The sequence below is a fragment of the Sander vitreus genome, chromosome 24 (assembly GCF_031162955.1).
Source record: "Sander vitreus isolate 19-12246 chromosome 24, sanVit1, whole genome shotgun sequence".
NCBI lineage: Eukaryota > Metazoa > Chordata > Actinopteri > Perciformes > Percidae > Sander > Sander vitreus.
The window spans coordinates 13,576,907-13,603,556 of record NC_135878.1 but is presented as its reverse complement, the minus strand read 5'-3'; the positions used below and the strand labels follow the sequence as shown (position 1 = coordinate 13,603,556).

The 26,650-nt window shown below is 41.7% G+C and overlaps 1 protein-coding gene and 4 non-coding genes across 6 annotated transcripts in view; all 5 read right to left on the bottom strand.

Moving 5' to 3' along the window:
- Window positions 1–3,784: 3,784 nt before the first annotated feature.
- LOC144512835 (uncharacterized) overlaps window positions 3,785–26,650 on the bottom strand; it is a 50,144-nt gene continuing 27,278 nt past the window's right edge. The window contains exons 1-3 of one of the 2 annotated variants that reach the window (XM_078243788.1): window positions 10,627–10,763; window positions 10,409–10,480; window positions 3,785–5,759 (exon numbers count right to left, since the gene is read on the bottom strand). In XM_078243788.1, coding sequence (XP_078099914.1) covers window positions 4,786–5,759; window positions 10,409–10,448 — 1,014 coding nt within the window. In that variant the 5' untranslated portion in view covers window positions 10,449–10,480; window positions 10,627–10,763 and the 3' untranslated portion in view covers window positions 3,785–4,785. Of the gene's footprint in view, window positions 5,760–10,408; window positions 10,481–10,626; window positions 10,764–26,650 lie in introns of those variants that run through there. The other variant, XM_078243786.1, reaches the window with a different exon arrangement.
- On the bottom strand, window positions 12,077–12,149 carry trnat-cgu (transfer RNA threonine (anticodon CGU)). The gene has a single exon. It is a non-coding gene; the product is annotated as a tRNA-Thr (tRNA).
- trnat-ugu (transfer RNA threonine (anticodon UGU)) lies at window positions 15,617–15,689 on the bottom strand. The gene has a single exon. It is a non-coding gene; the product is annotated as a tRNA-Thr (tRNA).
- trnat-cgu (transfer RNA threonine (anticodon CGU)) lies at window positions 16,055–16,127 on the bottom strand. Its single transcript has one exon. It is a non-coding gene; the product is annotated as a tRNA-Thr (tRNA).
- Window positions 17,378–17,451, bottom strand: trnat-agu (transfer RNA threonine (anticodon AGU)). Its single transcript has one exon. It is a non-coding gene; the product is annotated as a tRNA-Thr (tRNA).

The following is a 26,650-nucleotide window of genomic DNA, read 5'->3' as shown; positions in this document are numbered from 1 at the left end:
TTCAATTATATGAAGTCTGCCAGTGCCAGATGCTGAAAAACAGCCTCACACCATGATGCTCCCACCTGCAAACGTCACTGTTGGTATGGTGTTTTTAGGGTGATGTGCAGTGCCATTTCTCCTCCAAACATGGTGTATGCTTTGACAGCCAAAGAGTTCGATTTTGGTCTCATCTGACCAGGTTATATTCTCCCAGTATGTCATTGGCTTGTCCAGATGTTGTGCAGCAAACTTTAAGCGAGCTTCCACATGCCTTTTCTTGAGCAGTGGTGTATTGCATGGTGTAGAGGCCATGGCGGTTGAGTGCATTACTAATTGTTTTCTTTGAAACAACTGTACCTGCTTCTTCCAGGTCTTTCTGAAGATCTCCGCGAGTGGTCCTTGGTTCTTCGACAACTCTTCTAAGTATTCCATGGACTCCTCTGTCAGAAATCTTGCGAGGAGCACCTGGTCGTGGCCGGTTAATGGTGAAATGATGTTCTTTCCACTTCCGGATAATGACCCCAACAGTGCTCGCTGGAACTTTCAGAAGTTTCGATATTCATCTGTAACCAATGCCATCCATATGTTTTTCTACAATAAGCTTGTGAAGGTCTTGGGACAGCTCTTTGCTTTTACCCATCATGAAATGCTTCTTGAGTGACAACTTGGTAATGAGAAACCTTTTTATAGGCCATCAATTAGGACTAATCCAACTGATATTAATTTGCACTAATAGGGGGCAGGATTGCTTCCTAAATACTGACAGATTTCAGCTGGTTTATTGGCTTCCCATGCCTTTTTACACCCCTTTTTCTCCATGTGTTCAATATTTATTCCCATTATCATTCCACTTTATTACACATAACTTGTGTCATGGACATACATGTTTTGATTTCTGTTTGTGTGGATTAGTTGGGTTGTTACTGACATCTGGTGAAAATTTCATTCCAATAGCCCCATCGGAAATATGGGAAAAATGTTGACGCGTTCAATACTTATTTTCGCTGCTGTATTAACTTCTACTGCTCGCTTTTTAGACATAGAGATAAACTCTTGGTTTTTGCAAATGACAAGTGATTACTTTAATGGTATTTATTTAAGAGCAGTAGTTTGTAAATTTATTTTTTAAGTCATTCCGCTTCTGCTACGCATTATTTATTTTTTTTAACAGAGGCAGTTTCCTTCTTTACATATTATATGCTTTGCTTCCTCATATATACAGACATAGAAAAGAAAGATATTGAAGAAACTGAACACTGAACTCTAGAAACTAAAGATAATTAAGTGATAAATTCAGTGCACACTGTAAACATGACTGTAACAACCTGTATTCATCAGTTGTTTCCCCCCAGCAAAATATTTAAAGGGTGCCCTCTCCCTGTTGTTTCATGTAGCCTAATCTATATAATGACTGGTCCAGTAGTCTATATCCAAGACGTTGTACTTCTGGGATTGCTCCGGTGCCGCAGGAAATTCCGCCAGATGCACTTTTTGCCAATGTCCGTTTTCTTCCACTTTCTTTGTGTTGGCGTTCTAAACTCCAGGGGATTTGTGAGGACTATGGTTAACTGCTCCTCAGATCTCTGCAGGGTAAATCCAGACAGCTAGCTAGACTATCTGTCCAATCTGAGCTTTCTCTTGAACGACTAAAAGACACTTTTGAACGTACACGTGTTCCACCAAAACAAGCTCCTTCCCGAGGCTTTTTGGCAGGGGCACTGTGCGGAGCTTAGCGCCGCCCATGACAATTGTAATTGGTTTAAAGAAATGCCAATAAACCAGAACTATACTCTATAATTAAGGAGGTTTGTAAGATTAGTATAGGTTTTTGTAATTGTACAATCCGCCAAAATTATAGTCCCAGTTCACTGGAAAAACACAAATTGTGTGCTAACAATGCATCTGCTTCTCTTCGTAGTCGTCAGATCCATCAACCAACCCTTAGCTGGCTCAGGTTTGACTTGGACAAGCTGTTAGTTATGTTGTTATAGTTTTAGACTGCCGGGGGACTTCCTTTGAAACACTGAGCTCCTCTCTCTCTCCATCTGTGTAAATTCATATCCGAGAAATGCTTGTTATTAACTTGGCTCTGGGGAGCTTATTCCCCGGAGTCCTTGTTTCCTCGCCTCGCAGTTTTCCTTGGATTAGGGTGGCACCTTGGTCCTGCTCGACGCTATACCCCGCAGTGCCATGAACTACTACAACTTCTATTTGTAGTCATAGTTTTTAGCATTTAGCTATCAGGCTCCTCTCCTGTGGAACCAGCTCCCAGTCTGGGTTCGGGAGGCAGACACCGTCACCACCTTTAAAAGTAAACTTAAAACTCTCCTCTTCGATAAAGCTTATAGTTAGGGAGTGAGGAGTTGCAGCGTTCGCCTAGACCGGCAGGGGAAGGTGTGTAGCCACAGTCATGACGCACCCCCTCCCTATCTCTGCTTCTCTTCATAGAAAGCTTACTATATTTAGGGTATGAGGAGTTGCAGCGTTCGCCTAGACCGGCGGGGGTGGGTGTGTAGCCACAGTCATGGCGCACCCCCACCCTATCTCTGCTTCTCCCCATAGAAAGCTTATGTATACTTAGGGACTAATGAGTCGCAGCGTTAGCCTAGACCGGCAGGGGAATGTGTGTAGCCACAATCACGGAACACAGACTCCCTATCTCCCCTTCTCTGCAGCTTTTATTTATACGGTTATAGTTCAAGACTACCGGGGTACCTCCTTGGACACACTGAGCTTCTCTCTCCTCTCTCTTTCCATCTGTGTGTATTCATGTCCCAGAAATGCTTGTTACTAACATAGCTCCGGGTAGCTTATTCCCCAGAGTCCTTTTGTCTTTTTCCGCCCAGCATCATCATCTTGGATCATGATGGCACCTAAATCATGGTGGCAGCTGTCGCCGTGGTCCTGGCCTACACCCTGCTGTGCCCCATTACACCCTGCTACGCGCTGCAATGCCCGGCTTCCACTTGCTATGTCCGGCCAACGCCTTGTTACGCCCTGCTGTGCTCTACGACACCATGAACTATTACAACTATTACTTCTAGTCATTATCTTTATTGTGACTATTATTGCCATTGTTCATCATACCCCCAACTGGCACCGTCAGACACCGCCTACCAAGAGCCTGGGTCTGTCCGAGGTTTCTTCCTAAAAGGGAGTTTTTCCTTGCCACTGTCGCACTTATGCATTCATGCATGCTCTTGAGGGAATCACTGGAATTGTTGGGTCTTTGTAAATTATAGAGTGTGGTCTAGACCTACTCTATCTGTAAAGTGTCCTGAGATAATTCCTGTTATGATTTGACACTATAAATGAAATTGAATTGAATAGTTCCATTATCTTTATTGTTACTATATTTGCCACTGCTCATCATACCCCCAACCGGCACCGTCAGATAACCACCCCCTAAGAGCCTGGGTCTGTCCGAGGTTTCTCCCTAAAAGGAGGTTTTCCTCACCACTCGAGGTTTGTGTCTAAAAGGGAGTTTTTTTTCTCGCCACTGTCACACTAAATGCTTGCTCTTGGGGGAATTATTGGAATTGTTGGGTCTTTGTAAATTATAGAGTGTGGTCTAGACCTACTCTATGATGCACATGGTAGAGTAACATACATGCTGCTATTGTTAAATTGTTAAAGAATACAAAAAGAAATAAATCGACTAAAATAATTAAAAGGTGTATTGGTCTCTGACCAGTCTGGCATTGTTAGAACCACTATAGAAACACACATGTACAGGACTTTACATATTGCCCTTCATCATTGACTTCATTCAAAACACATTTGGAACTTTGCCAGCCTTTTTTTTAATGATGTATTTTAATGCAGGATAAGAATACTACTACTAACAAAAATAATAATAATAATAATAATAATAATAATAATAATAATAAGGGACTGTTCGTTATTTATTTAAAGGGGCCACCGGAGGAGTTTTGGGATCTTTAGGCTAAAAAGACTTGACCCTCCCCTTGCCAGTAATAATTTTTCTATGACCCTCCAAAGTGATTTGAAAAAGAGGCATGACCCTCCCTTTATGTGCTTTTTTACAGCCACAACATACACAAGTTAACCTCTGCATTCTCATCTTACACATCCCACTCCTCTGTTATGGTGTGGTGGCCATTTCAGTAGATTTACTCACTAACATTGTTGTGGAAACACAATAAGGATGGAAACTAAATGCACACTTCCTGCATTGCTTCAAATACTAAGTTACTCCTCTAGTAAACTAGTATTCACATGAAATAAAACATTGAGACCATTCAGCAAAGGACACTGGGAAATAACAAATTCAACACTGGTTGCTATGGACTCGTCACTAGCTTCCTCAGTCATTGTATATTTTAGCACATAGGTAAATAGCTGCCGAAGCTGAACATTATATTCCAAAACATATATGTTTATTTTTAAAGCAAATTTTAAAATTACATTGTAACAATTTAACAATTCGCACTTATGAAATCCAATCGCGGCACGGCTGTCTTGGAACGCAATAGACAGACGGTGGCGGAATGCCCCGGCACTTAAATTCAACTAAAATGTAACAGTGAACAATCAGTGTTCGACCTCCAGTCTGTTGAGATGCCTCTCCAAAACGCAGAAACGAAGTGCAGTCACACCATAAAACATTAAGACACGTTGAGAGAAAAGATCCGTATTTTGCCGTAATCCAATGACACGGAAAAAAAAAGTAATCCACAGCGATCAGTAGATCCACAAAAAGGGTCACGGTGTATCCAGCAAGGCCTATACGAGCGTCACATTCACCAGCCAGCTCCAAGTTAGTGGGGCAACCACTAACGATCAAATCAGGATCACCTGAGTAGAGCAGACAGGGAGAAGCAAAACAAGGGGGGAGCTTGTAACACTCGCGTGTTGGGTTCTCATGTGTGCCTGTAAATTTCCCTTCTCTGTAAAAGCTTTCTTACAAATTGAGCAGCCAAATGGTTTCTCCCCTTTGTGATATCTCATGTGTCTCTTTAAACTGTCCTTCACTGTAAAAGCTTTATTACAGACTGAGCAGATAAATGGTTTCTCTCCTGTGTGGATTCTCATGTGTTTCTCTAAATGTCCACTCACTGTAAAGGCTTTCTTACAGACTGAGCAGCTAAATGGTCTCTCTCCCGTGTGGATTCTCATGTGTGCCTTTAAACTTCCCTTCGCTGTAAAGGTTTTCTGACAGACAGAGCAGCTAAATGGTTTCTCTCCTGTATGAGTTATCATATGTCTCTTCAGACTTGTCTTCCAACCAAATATTTTCCCACACTCAGAGCAGCTAAACGCTTTCTCATCAGTAGTACATCTTGAATCACTAACAGGGAATCTATCATTATTCAGAGAGTTTAAACCTGACTGAGGTTCTCTGGTCTCTTTCCAATCCGCACTGTCATCAGTCTCAGGTTCAGAAGAGTCTCCAGTCTCGTCATCAGTGTCTGGTTGTAAATGTGTATCTGGATCTGATTTCATGGCTGGTTCTGGTCCTCCACAGTTCTCTCCATCAGCTTCTGTTTTTATTTCTTCAGTTTGTCTTTGATGAAGCTGTGAGAACTCAGGTTTCTCTTCATCATCCTCACTCTTCACAGGGACAGGAGTGAATGGGAACTTGGTGATATCCGCCTCCTCCAGCCGTTGAAGCTGCTCTTCATCCTGACTGATCCGGAGTTCCTCCTGCTCCTCTTTAATGTGTGGGGGCTTTGTGTCCTCCTGGTCCAGACTGGAGCTCCACTCCTGCTGATGTTCTTCACCAACAATCACTTTCTGGACATCTGAAGGTAAAGCTGAAACACAAACACACAGCTATTAATGTGAATCTTAACAATACTTTGATAAGTAGCTCTATTCACTCTCATAATAAATATGGGTGTCAAGATTTTTAATTCAATCTTTGATTTAAAGATTTTTTCCAGCACCGACACTCACAATAACAAGGGGGACATGAATGCAATATGAGTTTACAGAGGGTCAGCTGAATGCACCATGAAGTCCAGTCGGAGCCAACAGATTTAACAATTGTTTGTTTACATAATTCACAGGGGAAGGCAAAATGCCGTCGCACTGGTAGCTCAAAAGCAGCATGGGGATTGTCCAGTTGTGTTGTTTCTAGGGATGCAACAATTATAGACTTTGTTGGTATGATTATGGTCTGAAAAATAATCATGGTTTCATGTAGGGCTGCACGATAATGTCCAAAATGATAATCACTATTATTTTGATCAATATATTGATCACGATTAATTATCTCGATTATTTGTTGATTTTAACCAAAACAAATGCTATTGTCAAATAGGCTAATTACAACTTCTTTCACATCCATATTGTGCTACATTCCTGCCAATACATCCATAATGTGCTACATTCCTCCTTTGTTGAAGGATACTATGAAGGAGTATGCCATTTCAGCTGTTGTGCGACCGCTTTCCAAATATGCGCGTTTGCCGTGAAAAGATACAGGCAACGCAATTTTCTGTTCACGTTAACGGCGCATGTCAAAATCTTAATATAAAACATACAAAACATGTGCAATAGAGCATAGAATAACATAATAAGTGCAATGAATGGTCATAGTGCAAGAACTAGTGTTCCCAGACACATTGCAGACTTCCAGGCATCAAAAGTTACTGTTCAAAAACAACAGTGTTTCTAACAGTTGCGTGACCAGAGATGTTACAAACCCGGGTAAATAATTGGCACCTTAGAGTCCAAAGTCCCGAGTTGGTTACTCGCAAAAACAATTGAGACACAGCCAGTAAAGTGATCCCGACTGGTCCTGGCTAACGGTGGCTAACACCGCCATGCCATGCTAACTGTAAAATTAGAGCTGTCAATCGATTAAAAAATGTAATCTAATTAATTACATACTCTGTGATTAATTAATCAAAATTAATCGCATACATAATTAACGGTGCCTGAACCGATACTTTTTAAGAAAGTAAAAAAAGAAAAGAAAAAAAAAGGGTACTAAACAACAGTTGGTGGCATTAAAGAACGACTTGTTTATTGCTAAGGCCATATGGTCAAAATGAAATGTTTTATTAATAATGTATAACAATAACTAATTTCAGTAGTAAATTGCTGTTGAACCATCAGATGGGAAAAGGACATTTACAATAACTTCAAATGCACCATGAGGCTGTAGTTTACCAGTTTCAGTGAACGCACCGTCTGTGTTGTTTTTCCGACGGCAGCTGCAGATTGTTACATCCCGGTGTTGAATCCTCTACAGTAAAACACAGTCAAACTGTACACCGTTTAGCGTTAGCTGTCAGCATTGTAACCGTGTTTAATCCAGCTACTAGCTAGCGGTAGGCTAACGTTAGCTGCTGTCGAGTATAGTGTTAACTAGCGTCACGTGCAGCGGTGTTTGTGTTGCCTGTATCGTCTTCAGAGCATCAGAGAGAAGCGCAGACATATCAGTGGCACCAGATTTCGGTAGCCTGGGTTGGCAGGAAGAAGATTTTTATATATTTTTATATATATTTTTTATATATATATTTATTAAGTAAATGTTCCAATTAATAATCCAGGCAGAACATTCTCGTCTACCTCCTTCATTTTACAGTCCAATGGTGGCTAGAACGGCTCCGGGTCAAACATCAATATGGAATGGATTAATCTGCGTTTTTTTTTAACGCGTTATTTGTTCTCAGATTAATTAATCGAAATTAACGCATTATTTTGACAATTTGACCTATGTAAAATACATATTCAAATTGAATCACAAAATTGCAAATTGAATTGACAATTGCAAAATACATTTCCATTTGAATAAAGAGACCAGAAAACTTGCATAGTCTATATCCTTGACGTTCCACTTCTGGGATTGCTCCGGTGCCGCAGGAAATTCCACCGGATGCATGTATTTTCTGTTTCCTTCCGCTTTCATTGTGTTGGAATTTAAAATGTGTTGGATTAAGGAAGACTATTGTTGACTGCTCCTAAGATCTCTGCATGGTCAATTGAGACAGCTAGCTAGACTATCTGTCCAATCTGACTTTTCTCTTGCACGACTATTTTGCAGCGGCTCTGTGCGGAGGCTAGCGCCGTCAATGACTATTCTGATTGGTTTAAAGAAATGCCACAAAACCAGAGCATGTTTTCCTCCCATCCCCAACTGCAGTGTGGAGTAGCCAGGCCCTCCTTCAGGGCGCTTTGGAGGAGTGTATGGCAAAGCGAGGCCAATTACTAGCCAACATTAATTAACTGCAAAGTAAGCTTCCTCAGCGCTGCGTTCAAACGCTGTAGAACATTATACAATCATTTGTACAGCCCAGTTAATATTGCGGGAAATATTCAGGTACTACAACATGAACCGAAAACACACGTGTTACCAGGTGGCTGTTGTTATAATAAATATGTACTAAAATGACTTTAAATGGGCTGATATTTGCCTCATATACACACACACCTTCTACTCTTCTGAACATTGTGGCAAATTAGCAGCTGAGAAGAGCAGAAAGGGCGACTTGGCAGTCTGCTAACTTGTTGCTCAGCCTACCAATATCAGCTGCTCTGTTTAAGATTACAAAAACGTGCACGCAGGCTCAAATTTAACCACGTTGTTTTATCAGGATAAAGCAATAAGCAGAAGGAAACTCTGCTAGCTGCTAGGCTAATGTAACGTGCAATGGTACTGCAGCGTTAATGTTTCCACCTCAGCTGAGAACAGAGAAATGTTTATGCCTTACCTACCGTGTATTATATTAAACGTTACCTGTAGAAATAATTCATAACAGACAAAATAGAAACCCCCTACATATTTAATTGTGCGATATATATTGCGATATGAAAAAGACAATTTTTTTTACAAGATGACATAAATAGCTCTATTTGGAAATAATAAATCATTCTCGAGCCGCAGTGATTACGTTGCGTTAATCAGGTGATTTAGTTTCTCTTTGCAGCGAACATAAAACACTGACTACTGTAGCTTCACTACCCATGGAAAAGTATGTGCATCACCGTGTCAGCTGCAGATTACGGTACTTTTCTACACACGGAGAGCCTCACTTCCCATAACAAACCCAGTGGGACTAACGTTACGTCACATACACACGTTGCCCACCTGGCCACCTGTCTTAAAGGGGAAGGGTCGGCCAATAACAATCATGTTAGAGTCAACATCGCAACGTACTACGACTATCGCGCATGCCCACATCACGATGTAGACGATGAAACAAAATATCGTGCAGCCCTAGCTCCAAACTAACTTTTTTTTTACTAGGAGCACTGTAGCCCCCAACTGAAATTGTTTAGGGGCACATGCAGAAAAATGTAGCGCAATATTTTTTTACATTTCCCACATTTGAACTGTATTACTGATTAATGCTTTGGTAATAAATACAGAAACTACAATCTGCTGTCATATATTGTAGTTCACAGTCACTGAACTTTATTTTAACAGTGCTTAACAAATGCACGTTCGGAAATGTAAAGTATTATTATGGTCATGTAGGCCTACTGTATTATTGCCTCTGCCTCATACAGGCTCTGCCCCCCTCCTCTCTGTCTTTATTGGTTAACACTGAAATAGCAATCATATCTAACGTGATGTGACGTAAACTCTAACGGCCACCACCCGACTCATGAATTTCAATTGTAAAATACAAGACAAGTCTTGATAACAGACCGTTGCTAAGAATAACAGACCGTTGCTATGCATAGCAGAGCGTAGCCATGGAAAAAGTGTGGTTCATATTTATCAGCTGTGGCAAAAAGTGGGGAAACGTGGACCAACTCCTGTCCTCCAGTTCAAGCAATGACAGCATATCTGGTGAGCGTCTATTGCTACATCTTTATATACGGTCTATGATCGCTACACAGTAACTTCAGCCGTAGGGACAACAACGCTTGTTAGTTAGCTTACATTGCAACATGTTTACGTTACAGGTGTGTCGACATGCAGCGGCTGCGCAAAAAGGAAACGAGATGAACGAGGACATAAACGTCAACATAAATATTCCCAAAGAAGCCATTCACCGTGTCTCAGCGGGGGGGGGGGGTCCTGGTCACCCTGTCGGGGTTGTGTTCGCTATAACAACCGCCTCGCTCTACATTATCCCTTTCGTAATACAGTACATTGACATTGATTCGACGGCATTCTGCAGTCTGCTCATTCTTGATAACAGACCGTTACTAAGAATAACAGACCGTTGCTATGAATGGACGAAGTGTGGTTAATTTATCAGCTTCTGCAAAAAGTGGAGAAAAGTGGAGCACCTCCTGTCCTCCAATTCAGGCATTGACAGCAGAGCTTACTTATTAATGTACTTTTTCAGTTATGGCTGACTTTAAAACTAGATAACAAGGAAAGTTACATGGCATTATAAACCAGAGCCAGCTCATACAACAATGAATCTCACCCAACAGGGTAACGTTAACTTAAGTAAGAACAAATGTAAGAATATAACACATTGTAAACGTCTCCCACCTCTCCGCTGGCCAGCTGACAGTTTCCTCTCAGAGTTCATGTTGAAGTGCCTCTCCTCGACTTCTCCCCGACCTGCGTTTGAGGAAAAATACGAAGCTCACAACATATCCAATAACACACGTTAGCAGGAGCTAGCTGTGGCTAACGTTAGCTTAGCGCGCGGACTACCCTGCAACAACAGCAGTAAACGCGTTTCCGGTCAGAGAAAGAAAACAGACCTGCTCTTTGTAGCTTCGTTTCAGGTTTTACCTCATGCAGCAGTTTGTGATGTTTCTCTCTGGAAGGAGACCAAACACTGGCGCGTTTTACTCCGCCGTCCTCATCACGAGGTAAAATGCAAACAATGGGACGGAGGTCGTAGCGTCTTCCGGAATCCGGAAACACAAACACAACTTCCGCTACACTCCTCTGCCCTTCAAAATAAAATACATGTTTTAAGAGTCGATTTTACCCACTGTCCTTTAATAAGATGAGATCAAATCAGTGGTTGAATGTAAATTAGTACATTTGCTCATGTACTGTACTTTTAAGGTATTATTTACTTATATATTTTATACGTTTAATGAATTGTACTTTTTGACTTGGATTGACTGCACAGCACAGATTCCGGCCGTACTAAATGAGGTCTGTCTGTTCTCTAAAGCCTCTGGTTGACGTTTAAATATGAAAAAATGTGAAAGACATACACTTTTCACGATAACCCTCTGATTAATGTGTATAATAAACCTGTAACTTTGAAGTTCAATATTTAAGGATCATAGTTCAAAGAATAAGAATATAGTTGCCTGTCCAGAGATGTAACAAACCCCTATGGTAATATTGGAGATGTATTTGAAAGATGGAGACAGCTTAGAGCCCAAAAGGACGCTGAGTTGGCTAATTTCCCCCTGAACAGGTAAGCATTAGCTTCAGGCTAATTTATCACAGCTACAAGGGACGGGCATTTTATGTCATTTCAACATTTGTGTACTCACATTGAATCATTTAGCTACCTGAGTTGGTTACTCGCAAAAACAATTGAGACACAGCCAGTAAAGTAATCCCAGCTGGTCCTCGCTAACGCCGCCATGCTAACCCTGCTTACAGCTAATGTTACTGGAGGACCAGGCAAGCGGGCCACGGCTGTTTACAAAGTGTAGCCTGTTCAGTGGCTGTAGCCGACAACGGTGAGTTATTTTAAGCCAAGAGAGGGGGGCTGTAAATCGGGAAGAGGGGACCGTGAGTTTGCAGCATGTTTAGTGATTGTTGCATTAATTCTAAGCCAATAACATGTGTTGAGTCAGGTGGGGAGGACGGCAAGGTAGTGTTATTTTTAGCGGTTCCTACCATAATTCTAATGACTTCTAATGGGCTTCTATGACTGTCAATATAGCCAGTATCTTACGTTAGCTACTCCGCTGTGCTGTGAAGTAATGTCAACATTGTTGTGAATGCTGTGGGTCCAGCCTGGCAACCTCCATGAACTTTGAGTCTGGGGAGACGAGTCTCTCCAGTATTTTAAATTTGTACTTCGGTAACTATTTTAATTTATTGTCAGTATTACATATTGAACCTTTAATATCCTAATGTTATATCTAACTTTTGGGTGTGGGAAATCAGGAGTTAAGTTTGTTGTCCTTGTTGAGAATGTAAGTATGTAAATTCTTTTGAGGTAATCCTATGACAAACAGGCACTGCTGGGATTTGAACCCAGGATCTCCTGTTTACGAGACAGGCGCTTTAACCACTAAGCTACAGCGCCCATACATAAAGGCCCTGTGACATCACTTTTGGGTGTGGCTTAAGGTGCATGTGCTGCTGACTGAGGTCATAGGTGAAACTTGAACTTAAACGACCAAGGCATTAAAAGGGCCGACTGCCTGATATGAGCTTCTTCCAGGCTCTTCCTTACAGAGTGGAGGATAGGTAATAATCAATATACTAGTTTTTATCAAAACAGCATAATTAGTCCAAATGAACACAAATGGCTGATGAATAAACTAGGTGTATATTGTAGCTTAAACTTGCGTTGCTCTGCATTTCATGTATTTTTATGTACCATCTTAAGTCTGTGTTAACGTAGTGTTTCTGTGTAAATGTAATATGCCAGGGAAAACAGTCTGCCTTTTCAATCCTTTTTCATTTGCTACCAGGATAGCATAATGGGTGGCATTGGGATCAGGTACACATGCTGATGGGATACAAACAGAGGTAATCTCTGCAACAACAAGGTGCTGCTGGGATTTGAACCCAGGATCTCCTAAGCCACAGCACCTCCTTTTGGGGTTCTGTAATGTTAAGTCTTAATTTCTCTGTTACCTTCTATAAGCTGTATAATATACAGTATACTGACTGATTGAAATTTTTTTCCATTTACTATAACTGATATTTTGCTGAGGTTTGCACTGTTAAAGTCCTCAAGAACAATGAGCAGGGAGTCTGGATGTTAGAACGTGACATCATTCTCAAAAACCTCTTCTGAATTACTAGTAGGTCAGAAATGAAGGATATGTCGCAATGCTCCTATCCTTACTTAAGTAAATAAACCCAAATCTCATTTAGGCCTACTGTTCATCATACTAATGTAGCTTTAAATTTCTTAGCTAACTTGACAATACTAACACACGTTAATACTGCATTTTTCTCACTGAGTGATAAGATGTAGAAGCAGCCTCAACCTGGAGGAACTGCAACGGAAGAGCAAAAAATCGTATTTCCCCGCAACCTTGATGAGAGTAATATTGAATTATTTTTTGGGGTTAATGGGAATTAATATTTTGGGGCAAGCTCTTTCTTGCCATAGTTGGGAAGTTGAGGAGAGGGTTAAATAAAATGGGTAGAAGAGTTAGAGAAGATCATTATTGTTAGCAGTGGAGCCGACTGAAACATTGTGTGTAGCCTAAGAAGTTGCTACATTAAAGCTCTATAAAAGCTTATCTTCACCTCCTGTAGTCTTATGTACAGCGGAGCAACAGAACAGGAGTTAACGTGAGCTACTGGACAGTAATTAACTGAATTGATACCATGAAGTACGCTGTTACAGATATAGCTCCTGTCAGTAACATGCTAACGCAATTAGCATTACAAGATCCTTGAGAAAGTAGTTGCTAATCAGTTATGTGACTTTTTACATAGGAACTTGTCTTATTAGATCTTAGTGCTGCATTCAACACTATTGACCATACCATCCTTTTACAGAGACTGGAACATTTAGTTGGCATTAAAGGAATCACACTAAGCTGGTTTAAGTCCCATTTCTCTGATCAATCTCAATTTGTCAATATCAACGATACATCCTCCAAGTACGCTAAAGTTAGCCATGGTGTTCCTCAAGGCTCAGTGCTTGGACCAATTCTTTTCTCCTTGTATATGCTTCCTCTAGGCAATATTATTAGGAAACACTCAATTAACTTTCACTGTTATGCGGATGACACCCAATTATACTTATCAGTCAAGCCAGACGAAACCAGTCAGTTAGCCAAACTTCAAGCATGCATTAGAGATATCAAATCATGGATGACCTGTAATTTCCTGATGTTAAACTCAAACAAAACTGTTATAACCAAGTTATTGTGCTGGGCCCTAAACACCTCCGAACATCATTATCCCAAGATATAATTACTCTAGATGGCATTGCCATGGCCTCCAGCACTACTGTCAGAAATCTAGGAGTTATTTTTGATCAGGATATATCCTTTAACGCCCACTTAAAACAAACCTCTAGAACAGCCTTTTTTCACCTTCGTAACATTGCCAAAATTAGGAACATCCTGTCTCAAAACAATGTTGAAAAACTAGTCCATGCATTTGTTACTTCCAGGCTGGACTATTGTAATTCCCTATTATCAGGATGCTCAAATAAAACTCTTAGGACTCTCCAGCTGATCCAGAATGCTGCAGCGCGTGTTCTGACAAGAACTAAGAGGGGAGATCATATTTCTCCTGTGTTGGCTTCTCTGCATTGGCTTCCTGTAAAATCCAGGATGAATTTAAAATCCTTCTCCTGACCTACAAAGCTCTAAATGGTCAAGCCCCATCATATCTTGAAGAGCTCATAATACCTTATTGTCCCACTAGAGCACTGCGCTCCCAGAATGCAGAGTTACTTGTGGTTCCTAGAGTCTCTAAAGGTAGAATGGGAGCCAGAGCATTTAGCTATCAGGCTCCTCTCCTGTGGAACCAGCTCCCAGTCTGGGTTCGGGAGGCAGACACCGTCACCACCTTTAAGAGTAAACTTAAAACTCTCCTCTTCGATAAAACTTATAGTTAGGGAGTGAGGAGTTGCAGCGTTCGCCTAGACCGGCGAGGGAAGGTGTGTAGCCACAGTCATGACGCACCGCCTCCCTATCTCGGCTTCTCTTCATAGAAAGCTTACTATATTTAGGGTATGAGGAGTTGCAGCGTTCGCCTAGACCGGTGGGGGTGGGTGTGTAGCCACAGTCATGGCGCACCTCCACCCTAATTCAAAATCAATAAAAAGTTTATATAAAATGTCATCATGTTGAGTCGATTCTGAACCAATCAGCTGTTAGATCAGCTGAGAGGCCGGCGTTTCCCAGCATGCCCTGGGTTCGCCAGGGTCTTGCAGTCGGTGAAAAGCAACTGCGCCGCCTGCGTCTCAGAACTGCGGCCAGCTTGATCTCGTGAGGTTATCGTTGCCCACGTGTGAATGACGTCAGAGCAAGTCAGGATCAAGTCAGACACAAATTGAACCGGCATGCATTGCGCGGCGATCGCCGGTGATCGATTCCTGGCTCATCTCACTTTTCAATATCCTCACTACAAAGTGCTTTACAAAACAGCAAAGTAACACATGACATGACTGAGCAATCATAAAAACATCAGGATTAAAAAATAAAGACTATTAGGTGTATAAAACCCTGTACAATGTAAGGAAGTGTGGTAAAAACTATTTAAAAGAAAAGTAGACAGTTCAAATGGATAGACTTTATAAACTCTAGCACGAATAAAACCAGACATTTTATTAAGTTGGCTGTAAAAGTTTTAAAGTCGGTTGAGAGTTTTTTGAACGACAGAAATCTGTTCAGATGAGATCTTGAGTGCAACATGGACACATGTAACATTATGGTACTATCATACTATGGTTTTAAACTTCAATTGGTAATAGCCTAATGTTACATATAACTTTTTGGATATGGGAAATCAGGTATTAAGTTTATTGCCCTTGTTGAAAATAAAGAGGCAAACAGTGTTGTAAAGATAATTAACAGGCACTGCTGAGATTTGAACCCAGGATCTCCTGTTTACAAGACAGGCGCTCTAACCACTGAGCTACAGCGCCTCCTACAGACTGATCCCTCTTACGAGCATACAATGACCTAGTGAACAGGGCTATGACCAATACTAGATGTGAAACAATTCAAACTCTGATTTGAAAATGTTTTTTGAGAAGGGAAATGGATTGAACACATTTGTGACAGGAGGTAGGTTATTGATTAGTAAAGCTCCGTTGAAAAAAGATATTAACTGTAATTTAAATGTGACCAAACCAGTGTATTTTGCTTTGTTCTCACTAACAGCACCATGCTGACATCACTGGAGGACCAGGCAAGGGGGTAGCCACAGCTCTTTATAATTAGGCACAGTTTACTCATTTTGTCAGGTCAGTGTATGTAAACACTGTGTTGAGGTAATCACTTGACAATTAGGCACTGCTGGGATTTCAACCCAGGATCTCCTGTTTACGAGACAGGCACTTTAACCACTAAGCTACAGCACCCATCACACTAGAACCAAACGGTTTACTCATTTTGTCGGGGCTGAACGTGGCCCAGGTGTACGCCAAGACCTTGTGACATCACTGTTGGGTGTGGCTTAAGGTGCATGTGATGCATGAGGCACTGGAAGCCAGTGTAGAGACTTCAGAACTGGAGTGATGTGATCCACTCTCTTCGTCTTAGTGAGGACTCGAGCAGCAGCGTTCTGAATCAGCTGCAGCTGTCTGATTGATTTTTTAGGGAGACCTGTAAAGACACCGTTACAGTAGTCAAGTCTACTGAAGATAAAAGCATGGACAATTTTTTCCAAATCCTGCTGAGACATAAGTCCTTTAACCCTTGATATATTTTTAAGGTGGTAATAGGCTGACTTTGTAATTGTCTTAATGTGGCTGTTAAAATTCAGGTCTGAGTCCATGACTACACCAAGATTGCTGGCTTTGTCTGTTGTTTTTAACATTATTGTTTGAAGCCGAGTGCTGACTTTTAATCGTTCCTCCTTTGCTCCAAAAACAACCACCTCAGTTTTTTCATCATTTAATTTAAGAAAGTTCTGGCACATCCAGTCGTTAATTTGTTCAATGCACTTAGTCAGTTGTTGTATTGGACTATAGTCCCCTGCCGATAAGGTTATATAAATTTGTGTGTCATCCGCATAACTATGGTGAGGTTATCGTTGCCCACGTGTGAATGACGTCAGAGCAAGTCAGGATCAAGTCAGACACAAATTGAACCGGCATGCATTGCGCGGCGATCGCGGTGATCGATTCCTGGCTCATCTCACTTTTCAATATCCTCACTACAAAGTGCTTTACAAAACAGCAAAGTAACACATGACATGACTGAGCAATCATAAAAAACATCAGGATTAAAAAATAAAGACTATTAGGTGTATAAAACCCTGTACAATGTAAGGAAGTGTGGTAAAAACTATTTAAAAAGAAAAGTAGACAGTTCAAATGGATAGACTTTATAAACTCTAGCACGAATAAAAACCAGACATTTTATTAAGTTGGCTGTAAAAGTTTTAAAGTCGGTTGAGAGTTTTTTGAACGACAGAAATCTGTTCAGATGAGATCTTGAGTGCAACATGGACACATGTAACATTATGGTACTATCATACTATGGTTTTAAACTTCAATTGGTAATAGCCTAATGTTACATATAACTTTTTGGATATGGGAAATCAGGTATTAAGTTTATTGCCCTTGTTGAAAATAAAGAGGCAAACAGTGTTGTAAAGATAATTAACAGGCACTGCTGGGATTTGAACCCAGGATCTCCTGTTTACTAGACAGGCACTTTAACCAACTAAGCCACAGCACCTCCTTAAGCTCTTCTGTAATGTTAAGTCTTAATCTCTCTGATCAACATGATTAGGAATTACCATAATTAAACAATATGATTTAACGTTAATTAAGTCACCTATTATGGGGCATCACTTACAGAGATCAAGAAAACATTGCCAGTTTAATTACTTAATTAAGTCTTATAAAATATACTAAATAATTAAATTTGGAATTAATAATTAAATTGAATAACTATAGCCAAAATTACCAAATTTATTTAAATTTATCTTTATTCATAAACTAAATAAAGCAAAAGTAAAACACACAATATGTAACTAAACTATAAGAGCTAAAAGGAGGCAAAGGGAGTGTGTGTGTTGTACAGTCAAAGACAAGATGGCTTAGATTACATTACATTACATGTTGTGTAATTTAGCTGAAGCATATAATTAAAACAACATGTTCAAATCAAAGATGGCGCGTCTTTGTTAAGGTCTTGAGTCTCCTGACGGCGTGTTCTACGTCCGAGTCAAATCAAAGGCTGTAAGGCGGGAGGTTTGCTTACTATTAAAGTGGGTATGTCTGGATGTTTAAAGTCAATCTGTGTAAGTTGAGGTACCAGGTCAGGAAAGAGAAGGTTAGTTACATGCCAGACTTGGAGATGCCCCGATCACGTTTTTTTGCCTCAGATATCGATTGCCGATCATCAATTATCAATCTGCCAATATCTGCCAATAGTGGGATCATTTTTGCATGGTTTTGTTTGATTATAGCAGCTAATATGACTCAGGGTTTTTCCTGCATGCAGAAAGTTTTGGAGAAAGAAAAATCACCAGCACCAAAGCGTCTAATTTTCAGCAGCCAGCCTCCCTCTCATCCACAGCTGATATATTTTACATATACGACTGGCGCTGATACTGCCCCCCCCCTCCACAAAGGCCTATTCTGAGCCAAGAAAAACCCTGTGACTGTGTAACGTTTGGCCAGTTTGCCTGTTTGTAATGTATTGGAATCTTCACCAGGTGGTAGTGTAACTGACTATATAATGGTGTGACTCTATGGGCCTTTGAACAAGAATCATAAATCAGTCTTGTTTCATACCCCTATCGTACCAAAAAATGTGTGCATATATGCCAGTTTTTGAACGGGAACATTTGCAAATGATAGATGTAGTATTATTATTGCAATACTACAACGATTGCAAGTTAGCCTATATCCTTGACGTTCCACTTCTGGGATTGCTCCGGTGACGCCAGAAAATTCATTTAGGCCGGATATCCGTTGCATTGGGCTTCCTTTGTGTTGCCATTTTAAACTCTGGTCGATATATGAGGACTTTGGTTAACCTTTTCTCAGATCTCTGCAAGGTAAATCCAGACAGCTAGCTAGACAATCTTTCCAATCTGAGTTTTCTGTTGCGACTAAAACAACCTTTAAACGTACACGTTTGCTCAGTTAGCTGACTTGTGCAGGCTTAACTTGACGTGAAAGTATAAGCGGAGCGTTTGTTCCATATAGATATTTATTTAATATGCAGGGCTCTGTTCATCTGTCTCAATCATTGCATACAAGTGAACTCAACTGGCATACATGGCATACACGCAGGTATGAGAGAATGGAATACCTTACATAAGCATAAAACCATAATACCTCAAATATAGCAATCAACACTATTACTGTAATGTATTGATAAGAGCATAATACAAAAATGATATTTAACAACGTTCCACCAAAACAAGTTCCATCCGAGCCTATTTTGCAGTGGCACCGCGGCTTTTCTCCGGCGTTTAGCACCGCCCAAGACGATTGTGGTTGGTTTAAAGAAATGCCAATAAACCAGAGCACGTTTTCCTCCCATCCCCGAATGCCATGTGGAGTAGCCGGACTCTCTTCCAGCACGCTTTGGAGGAGGGTCTGGCAAAGCGAGGCTAAGTACAAGTAGACGAGTATACGTTTTTATTTTTTTTGAGTAAATATCGACCGATAACGATCGACGGTCGATCAATTGGGGACATAATGGGGGAGGGGTGGGGGGGGGGGGGTTGTTAACTTGACACAGCTTCTCTACTCTCCTTCCAGACTGACGCTCCACTTCACTAAATAGTTTCCCTCCTGTGTGGATTCTCATGTGTCTATGCAAACTTCCACTCGGTTTAAAAAGCTTTCTTACAGCCTGAGCAGCTGAACAGTTTTTCTCATGTGTGCATTCTCATGTGTGTCTGCAAATGCCCACTCTGCATAAAAGCCTTCTTACAGACAGAGCAGCTAAATCTCTTTTTTTTTCTGTGTGGACTCTCATATGTGTCTGTAAATTTCCTCTCTGTGTATAAGCTTTCTTACAAACGAAGCAGCTAAAGGGTTTCTCTCCTGTGTGGATTCTCATGTGTTTATGTAAACTTCCACTTTCTTTAAAAGCTTTCTTACATACAGAGCAGCAAAATGGTCTCTCTCTTGTGTGGATTCTCATGTGTCCCACTAAATGTCCACTCTGTGTAAACGCTTTCTTACAGACTAAGCAGCTAAATGGTCTCTCTCCTGTGTGGATTCTCATGCGTGTCACTAAATTGGGAACGTCTGGAGGAGGCCCCTGTCCGACAGACTTTCAACTCACACCTCCGGCGGAGCTTTTCGTGCATCCCTGTGGAGGCTGGGGGCATTGAACCCGAGTGGACAATGTTCAAAGTTTCCATTGCTGAAGCTGCGGCGAGGAGCTGTGGTCTTAGGGTCTTAGGTGCCTCAAGGGGCGGTAACCCACGAACACCGCGGTGGACACCGGTGGTCAGGGAAGCCGTCTGACTGAAGGAGTCTTTCCGGGATATGTTATCCCAGAGGACTCCGGAGGCAGTTGCAAGGTACCGAAGGGCCCGAAGGGCTGCAGCCTCTGCCGTGAAAGAGGCAAAGCAGCGGGTGTGGGAGAAGTTCGGAGAAGACATGGAGAAGGACTTTTGGTCGGCACCAAGGTGCTTCTGGAAAACCGTTTGCCACCTCAGGAGGGGGAAGCGGGGAACCATCCAAGCTGTGTACAGTAAGGATGGGACGCTGTTGACCTCAGCTGAGGAGGTAATAGGGCGGTGGAAGGAGCACTTTGAGGAACTCCTAAATCCAACTAATAACGCCCTCTATGGTAGAGGCAGAGCTGGAGGATGATGGGGGATTGTCGTCAATTTCCCTGGTGGAAGTTGCTGAGGTAGTTAAACAACTCCACAGTGGCAAAGCCCGAGTAATTGATGAGATCCGTCCAGAAATGCTTAAAGCTCTGGGTGTGGAGGGGTTGTCTTGGTTGACACGCCTCTTCAACATTGCGTGGAAGTCTGGGACGGTACCTAAGGAGTAGCAGACCGGGGTGGTGGTTCCCCTTTTTTAAAAAGGGGGACCAGAGGGTGTGTGCCAATTACAGGGGTATCACACTTCTCAGCCTCCCCGGTAAAGTCTACTCCAAGGTGCTGGAAAGGAGGGTTCGGTCGATAGTCGAACCTCAGGTTGAAGAGGAACAATACGGATTCCGTCCTGGTCGTGGAACAACGGACCAGATCTTTACTCTCGCAAGGATCCTGGAGGGAGCCTGGGAGTATGCCCATCCGGTCTACATGTGTTTTGTGGATCTGGAGAAGGCGTATGACCGGGTGCCCCGGGAGATACTGTGGGAGGTGCTGCGGGAGTACAGGGTGAGGGGGTCCCTTCTCAGGGCCATCCAATCTCTGTACGACCAAAGCGAGAGCTGTGTCCGGGTTCTCGGCAGTAAGTCGGACTCGTTTCAGGTGAGAGTTGGCCTCCGCCAGGGCTGCCCTTTGTCACCAATCCTGTTTGTAGTATTTATGGACAGGATATTGAGGTGTAGTCGGGGTGGAGAGGGGTTGCAGTTCGGTGGGCTGGGGATCTCATCGCTGCTTTTTGCAGATGATGTGGTCCTGATGGCATCATCGGCCTGTGACCTTCAGCACTCACTGGATCTGTTCGCAGCCGAGTGTGAAGCGGCTGGGATGAGGATCGGCACCCCTAAATCGGAGGCCATGGCTGTCAGCAGGAAACCGATGGAGTGCCTTCTCCAGGTAGGGAATGAGTCCTTACCCCAAGAGATTGGTCGGAGAAACGGCGCAGCGGGTGGAGTATTACATTCAATTTATCGCACCGTTGTGACGAAAAGAGAGCTGAGCCAGAAGGCAAAGCTCTCAATCTACCAGTCAGTTTTTGTTCCTACCCTCACCTATGGTCATGAAGGCTGGGTCATGACCGAAAGAACAAGATCCAGGGTACAAGCGGCCGAAATGGGTTTCCTCAGGAGGGTAGCTGGCGTCTCCCTTAGAGATAGGGTGTGACGCTCAGTTATCCGTGAGGAGCTCGGAGTAGAGCCACACATCTGGTAACGATGCCCCCTGGGCGCCTCCCTAGGGAGGTGTTCCAGGCACGTCCAGCTGGGAGGAGGCTCGGGGAAGACCCAGGACTAGGTGGAGGGATTATATCTCCAAACTGGCCTGGGAACGCCTCGGGATCCCCCAGTCGGAGCTGGTTAATGTGGCTCGGGGAAGGGAAGTTTGGGGTCCCCTGCTGGAGCTGCTACCCCCGCAACCCGATAAGCGGACGAAGCTGGATGGAGAATTCCAAAAATCTATTCTTTTTTTTCCTTTTTTAAAATCGAGAATCGTTTTTGAAACAAATCTTGAGCCTAAAAATCAATATCGAATCGTGACATTTTCTGAATCGTGCACCCTTAGAAATTAGTGCGTTTTTTGCCATTTCCACACCTCGTACTTTAACAACTCCTCCTAGAGATTTCATCCGATCGACTTCAAATTTGGTCCATGTCATCTTAAAGCAACACTATGTAACTTTTCACACTTCGGTCCCCCTACAGGTTATCCCATTGGAACTACAGCTCACGCTTCCCGTAGGGGGACAGAAGCGGAAAAAGCTACATAGTGTTACTTTAAGACCTTACAGATGAAAATGTATTGAAAGCTTGAATTTTTGTCACAGGATCTAGCCGTGGAAGGGCTGCCATTTTGCGAGTTTCACCATTGAAACAGGAAGCGGTTGTAACTCAAGTACTCTATATATTGTTCAATCTGCTCCAAGTTTTTAATGATTCATAAGATTTCAACCCTAAGGACATCTACAGGCCAATATTGACAGTCATAGCGCCACCTGCTGGCAACAGGAAGTAGGCCTAAAATTCAAGGTGCTATACTTTCACCAACTCCTAGAGATTTCATCTGATCGACTTTAAATTTGGTCTGTACCATCTTAAAACCAATGAAAAGTTCCTAAAAGCTTGAGTTTCCGTCGAACGGTGTGGTCATGGTTGCCATTTTGAGCATTGATCGATGAACAAGGAAGTTTTTGTATCTTAAGTGTACATTGTCCAATCTGCCAGAAATTTCTCATGATTGACAGGGGTCCAGTCTTGAGGATATCTACATGTCAATTTTGAGTAATAGTCATGACCACGCCCCTATACTTAGACCACGGCCCCTTTTGCAACGCATTAACCGTATAACGTAGTCTTGTGTGAGGTATCATTGAACTCAGTAGAGATAACCCTTTTTAAGACCTCACGGAAACCCTGTACCATGCCATAGTTGAAAGCATCCTGCGGTACACCATCTCAGCCTGGTTTGGCAACCTCAGTGTGCTGCTGAAAGCCCAGATTATGGGTATGAAAAACTCACTGTTGCAGTGGTTGCTTTCATTAGGGTATCTGGACTGCATACCAGTCCACAAACAGTGAAAAAAAGACAACCCAGTCAGTTTTTTGTGGGCTGCCTACAGCGATGTCATTATCTGTATGTGTTCAACCACCATAAATATCTGTCTCTGTATATTTTCACGTCCAATGGTATATGATATTTAACTAAACTAAGTTTCTGAACAGTCTGAACCCCACCAGATAGTCTCCTTTAACTGAAATATTGTCAAAAAAGATTATGTTTGCATTGGAAATATAAACTTAGCGTACGAGTGAATGCATTGTGAGGAAAGTGAGAGGAAAAAGGCAACAATAAACAAGCTTCTCAAGAAACGGTGGCTTCATCTGCTTTTTATTCTGCCAGCAAAGTTAAAGGTGTTACCCCCAAAAGCATCGGCCCTGGAGGGAACTTCTCCCCTGTGCTCCCGGACTGCGGTCTGGAAGCCCAAGACAGGAATGGTGTAACACAGGGTACACTGTTAGACTTAGTTACCACAAAATGCCCAGTAAAATACCATAATTTTCTTTTCCGGTTCATTACTGTAATATGCATTGCATTATGGGTATTAACATTTAATTTACAGTGATTTACTGTATATTTTGAATTTGCGGTAGCCTGCTGTAAAACAACAGCAGTAGTGCTACTGTAGTTGAATAAGACAGACTTAAGTAAAATTGTTAGTTAATGTTATAGAAGCATAGAAATGAAAAGGAAAAATAAAGTATCTCTGTAAAATGAAATACATAATTTGTTATGCTTTTAGCAGTGAAGGTAATTAAATATTGTGACATGTTTTCAGCAATGTAAATCATTTATTGAGAGAAACAAGAAAGGGATTATGGATATAAACGCTTGACCGCCAGATATAAACTTTGACCTCACGACTTCAAAAGAGTAGCGGGCAGATACTTCAAAGACAATGAAAGGAGTACCGGGAAGAGACTTGAAAGGAGTACCGGTTTGGTCTGTGCGCACCAGAGTCCGGTCACACAATCTTTGCTAATTCTGTGACATTAAAATATCTGCTCACAAGCCTTCGCAAGCAGCAACGTTAGGTTTAGGTTACCGACCATTGTCATAGCTAGGCAAGAGCAAGCTGTTAACTAGTGTCATTTTCCCCATGGTGAGGATTAGCTATAATGACAACGTTCGGTAAAGCTAACACAACTCGTTTTACACGCACTGTTCGGGACATCTTTTTAACTTGTCAGACCACCATTAGTCTATATCTTTGTCTGAATTAAAATTAAATTGCATCCTGCATTTACCACTTGGGTCAGCATTGGTCACAGTTACTCAGCAAAAGTTACATAGTGTTGTTTTAATTTTAGTTAAAGCTTTCATATGTTTTGTCTAAGTGACCAATAAGAACAGCAATCTTTGAAATTGGTCCTGTATTGAGCGATAACGCTGACCTGCAGCTTCGAACCGGGCTCCAACGTAATCATATAGGGCAAATGTGCGTCGTCAATTTAGTCCACTAAAAGTTCTGTTTTTGCCACCGACGATCTCAGATTGTTATTCCAAGTGTCTGACAACATTTGGAAAGGATCCCTACAGAGATAGACCTTTCAGTTAAAGAGAGATCATTTTTGTTTGAACAAGAAACAGCCCCAAAATCACCATCACCAAACCCACCAGACGTACAAAAGTTACTGTTTGTTTACACGGAGTCTGGTGAGTTAAGCAATACCAATTTTGGGGATGTTTTTATGTTTTAAAAAAAGGATCTTATTCTTTAACAGAATAACTGTTGACCTCTGTAGGAATCCTTTCCATGATGTTGTCAGAGATTGTCAAAAATTGTTGTCACTTAGACACAAGAACATAGGAAAATTGGGTCCAGGTTGAAAAAAAGAAAAGAAAAGTTTACCTTTTAAGATATACTGTATACTGTGGTAAATTTTGTAATTTATTTTATTTCTATTTTTCATGTTCATACAGATTTTTGAGAGGATTTATGGAAATTAGAAAAAAACAGGGAAAACATTTTTTTTTAACCGCGCTGGGACCGACAGACAGCAAAAGAAAGTAGAAAGACCTTTGAATTATCTGGGGAGGAAAAACCCTGTAAACTACTACTACTGGTGACTGATGTGTTATTTTTTTTATACTGTAATATTCTATGTTTTTGCAGAAGTTGTAAGTCTGTTAACAGTTTAGATGAGATAAACTCATGACCAGTTCTCTGCTTATCATGCAGTCCAGTACAGACCACCCCAACAGATGTGGATCAGCAAGCAGGAGTATCATGGGTCCTTCCATCGTCTTTCACAAATGCTTCTAAACAGACTCTTCCTCCTTCCCCTCCCCAATCAAATGCCCAACAACTTCAGCTCTGTGGTAAACAACCACACCACATTTTTTAATACGTACATCAGGATTTCTAAAAAAAAAAAAAAAAAAACTGCCAAGATAAAGGATGAACTAGGTTATTCAGTATTATGCAGTTGCATCTGGGGATTTAGAAACATTTACATTTTGTTTTCTTTGAGTCAATTCAAATGGTTCAGACATGTATTCACCTCTGAAGACTGCCCAGTGTTTGGCGCACACTTAGAGCCGTTACACACCAACCAGACGGCCGACCGTTGGCAGAAAAGGCAGTCGGACTGATCAGTCGGGTCCCCGAGGTCCAAAAAAAATGCCTCAAAAACACACTGAGGCGACGCTGACTTGAGCGTACGCTCTGCGCGTGCGCGAAACGTAATACGTCTCCATGGCAGCAGGCGGCGCTTCTCTGTATTGTTTCATTTCAGATCGACAAACGTCAGTTTAAAAGATTTTCGTCAGATTCTGAGAGGCTCATCCGCTCGCCATTTCCGGGTGAGTCCCGACTGCCCTGTCTCCGACTGAGCATGTCGGGTCGGCCAAAATGAAGGCCGACAGCTCCTCCTCCGACGGACTACGGCACGGAACAGACTCGAGTCACTGAACTCGCTAGACTGTCCAACGGCTGATAATCGGGTTGGTGTGTCAGGGCCCTTAAACATGGTTGTAGTATCGCTTGAATGTACATTTTGTCTGGTTTTTTTTGCACTTTCAGACTTAAAAAAATCTTGATCCTGGTATTGTACCTGTATAATACGAAAATAAAAATGTATTACTTTTGTACATGGACTAAAGTCAATTATTTGGAATTTATTAAATTCAATAGCCTTTATGTAAAATAATCAAAATAGTTTGTACTGCCGATGCCAAATAGTGTAATATACTGTGAACCACAATTACAGTTAAACTATAATACAGCAAGACAATTACAGTATAATTTAGCAAATTGTAATTACAGTACAATTACTGTAAGGTTATTATACTGTAAAACTAAGTTACAGTAAGGTTATACTGTGAAACTAAGTTACAGTAAGAGTATTATACTGTACAATGGAACTGCGTTAAGGGCATCGTACTGTAAAATACATGTACAGTTATGGTACTGTAATGGGGTAGTTACAGTAAGTAGGGGTAGTTACAGTAAGTAGTTACCTCTTATATACAATAAAAAGTCTAACAGTGTACACAGGGTATCAATAAAGTATTCTGATTATTAAAAGA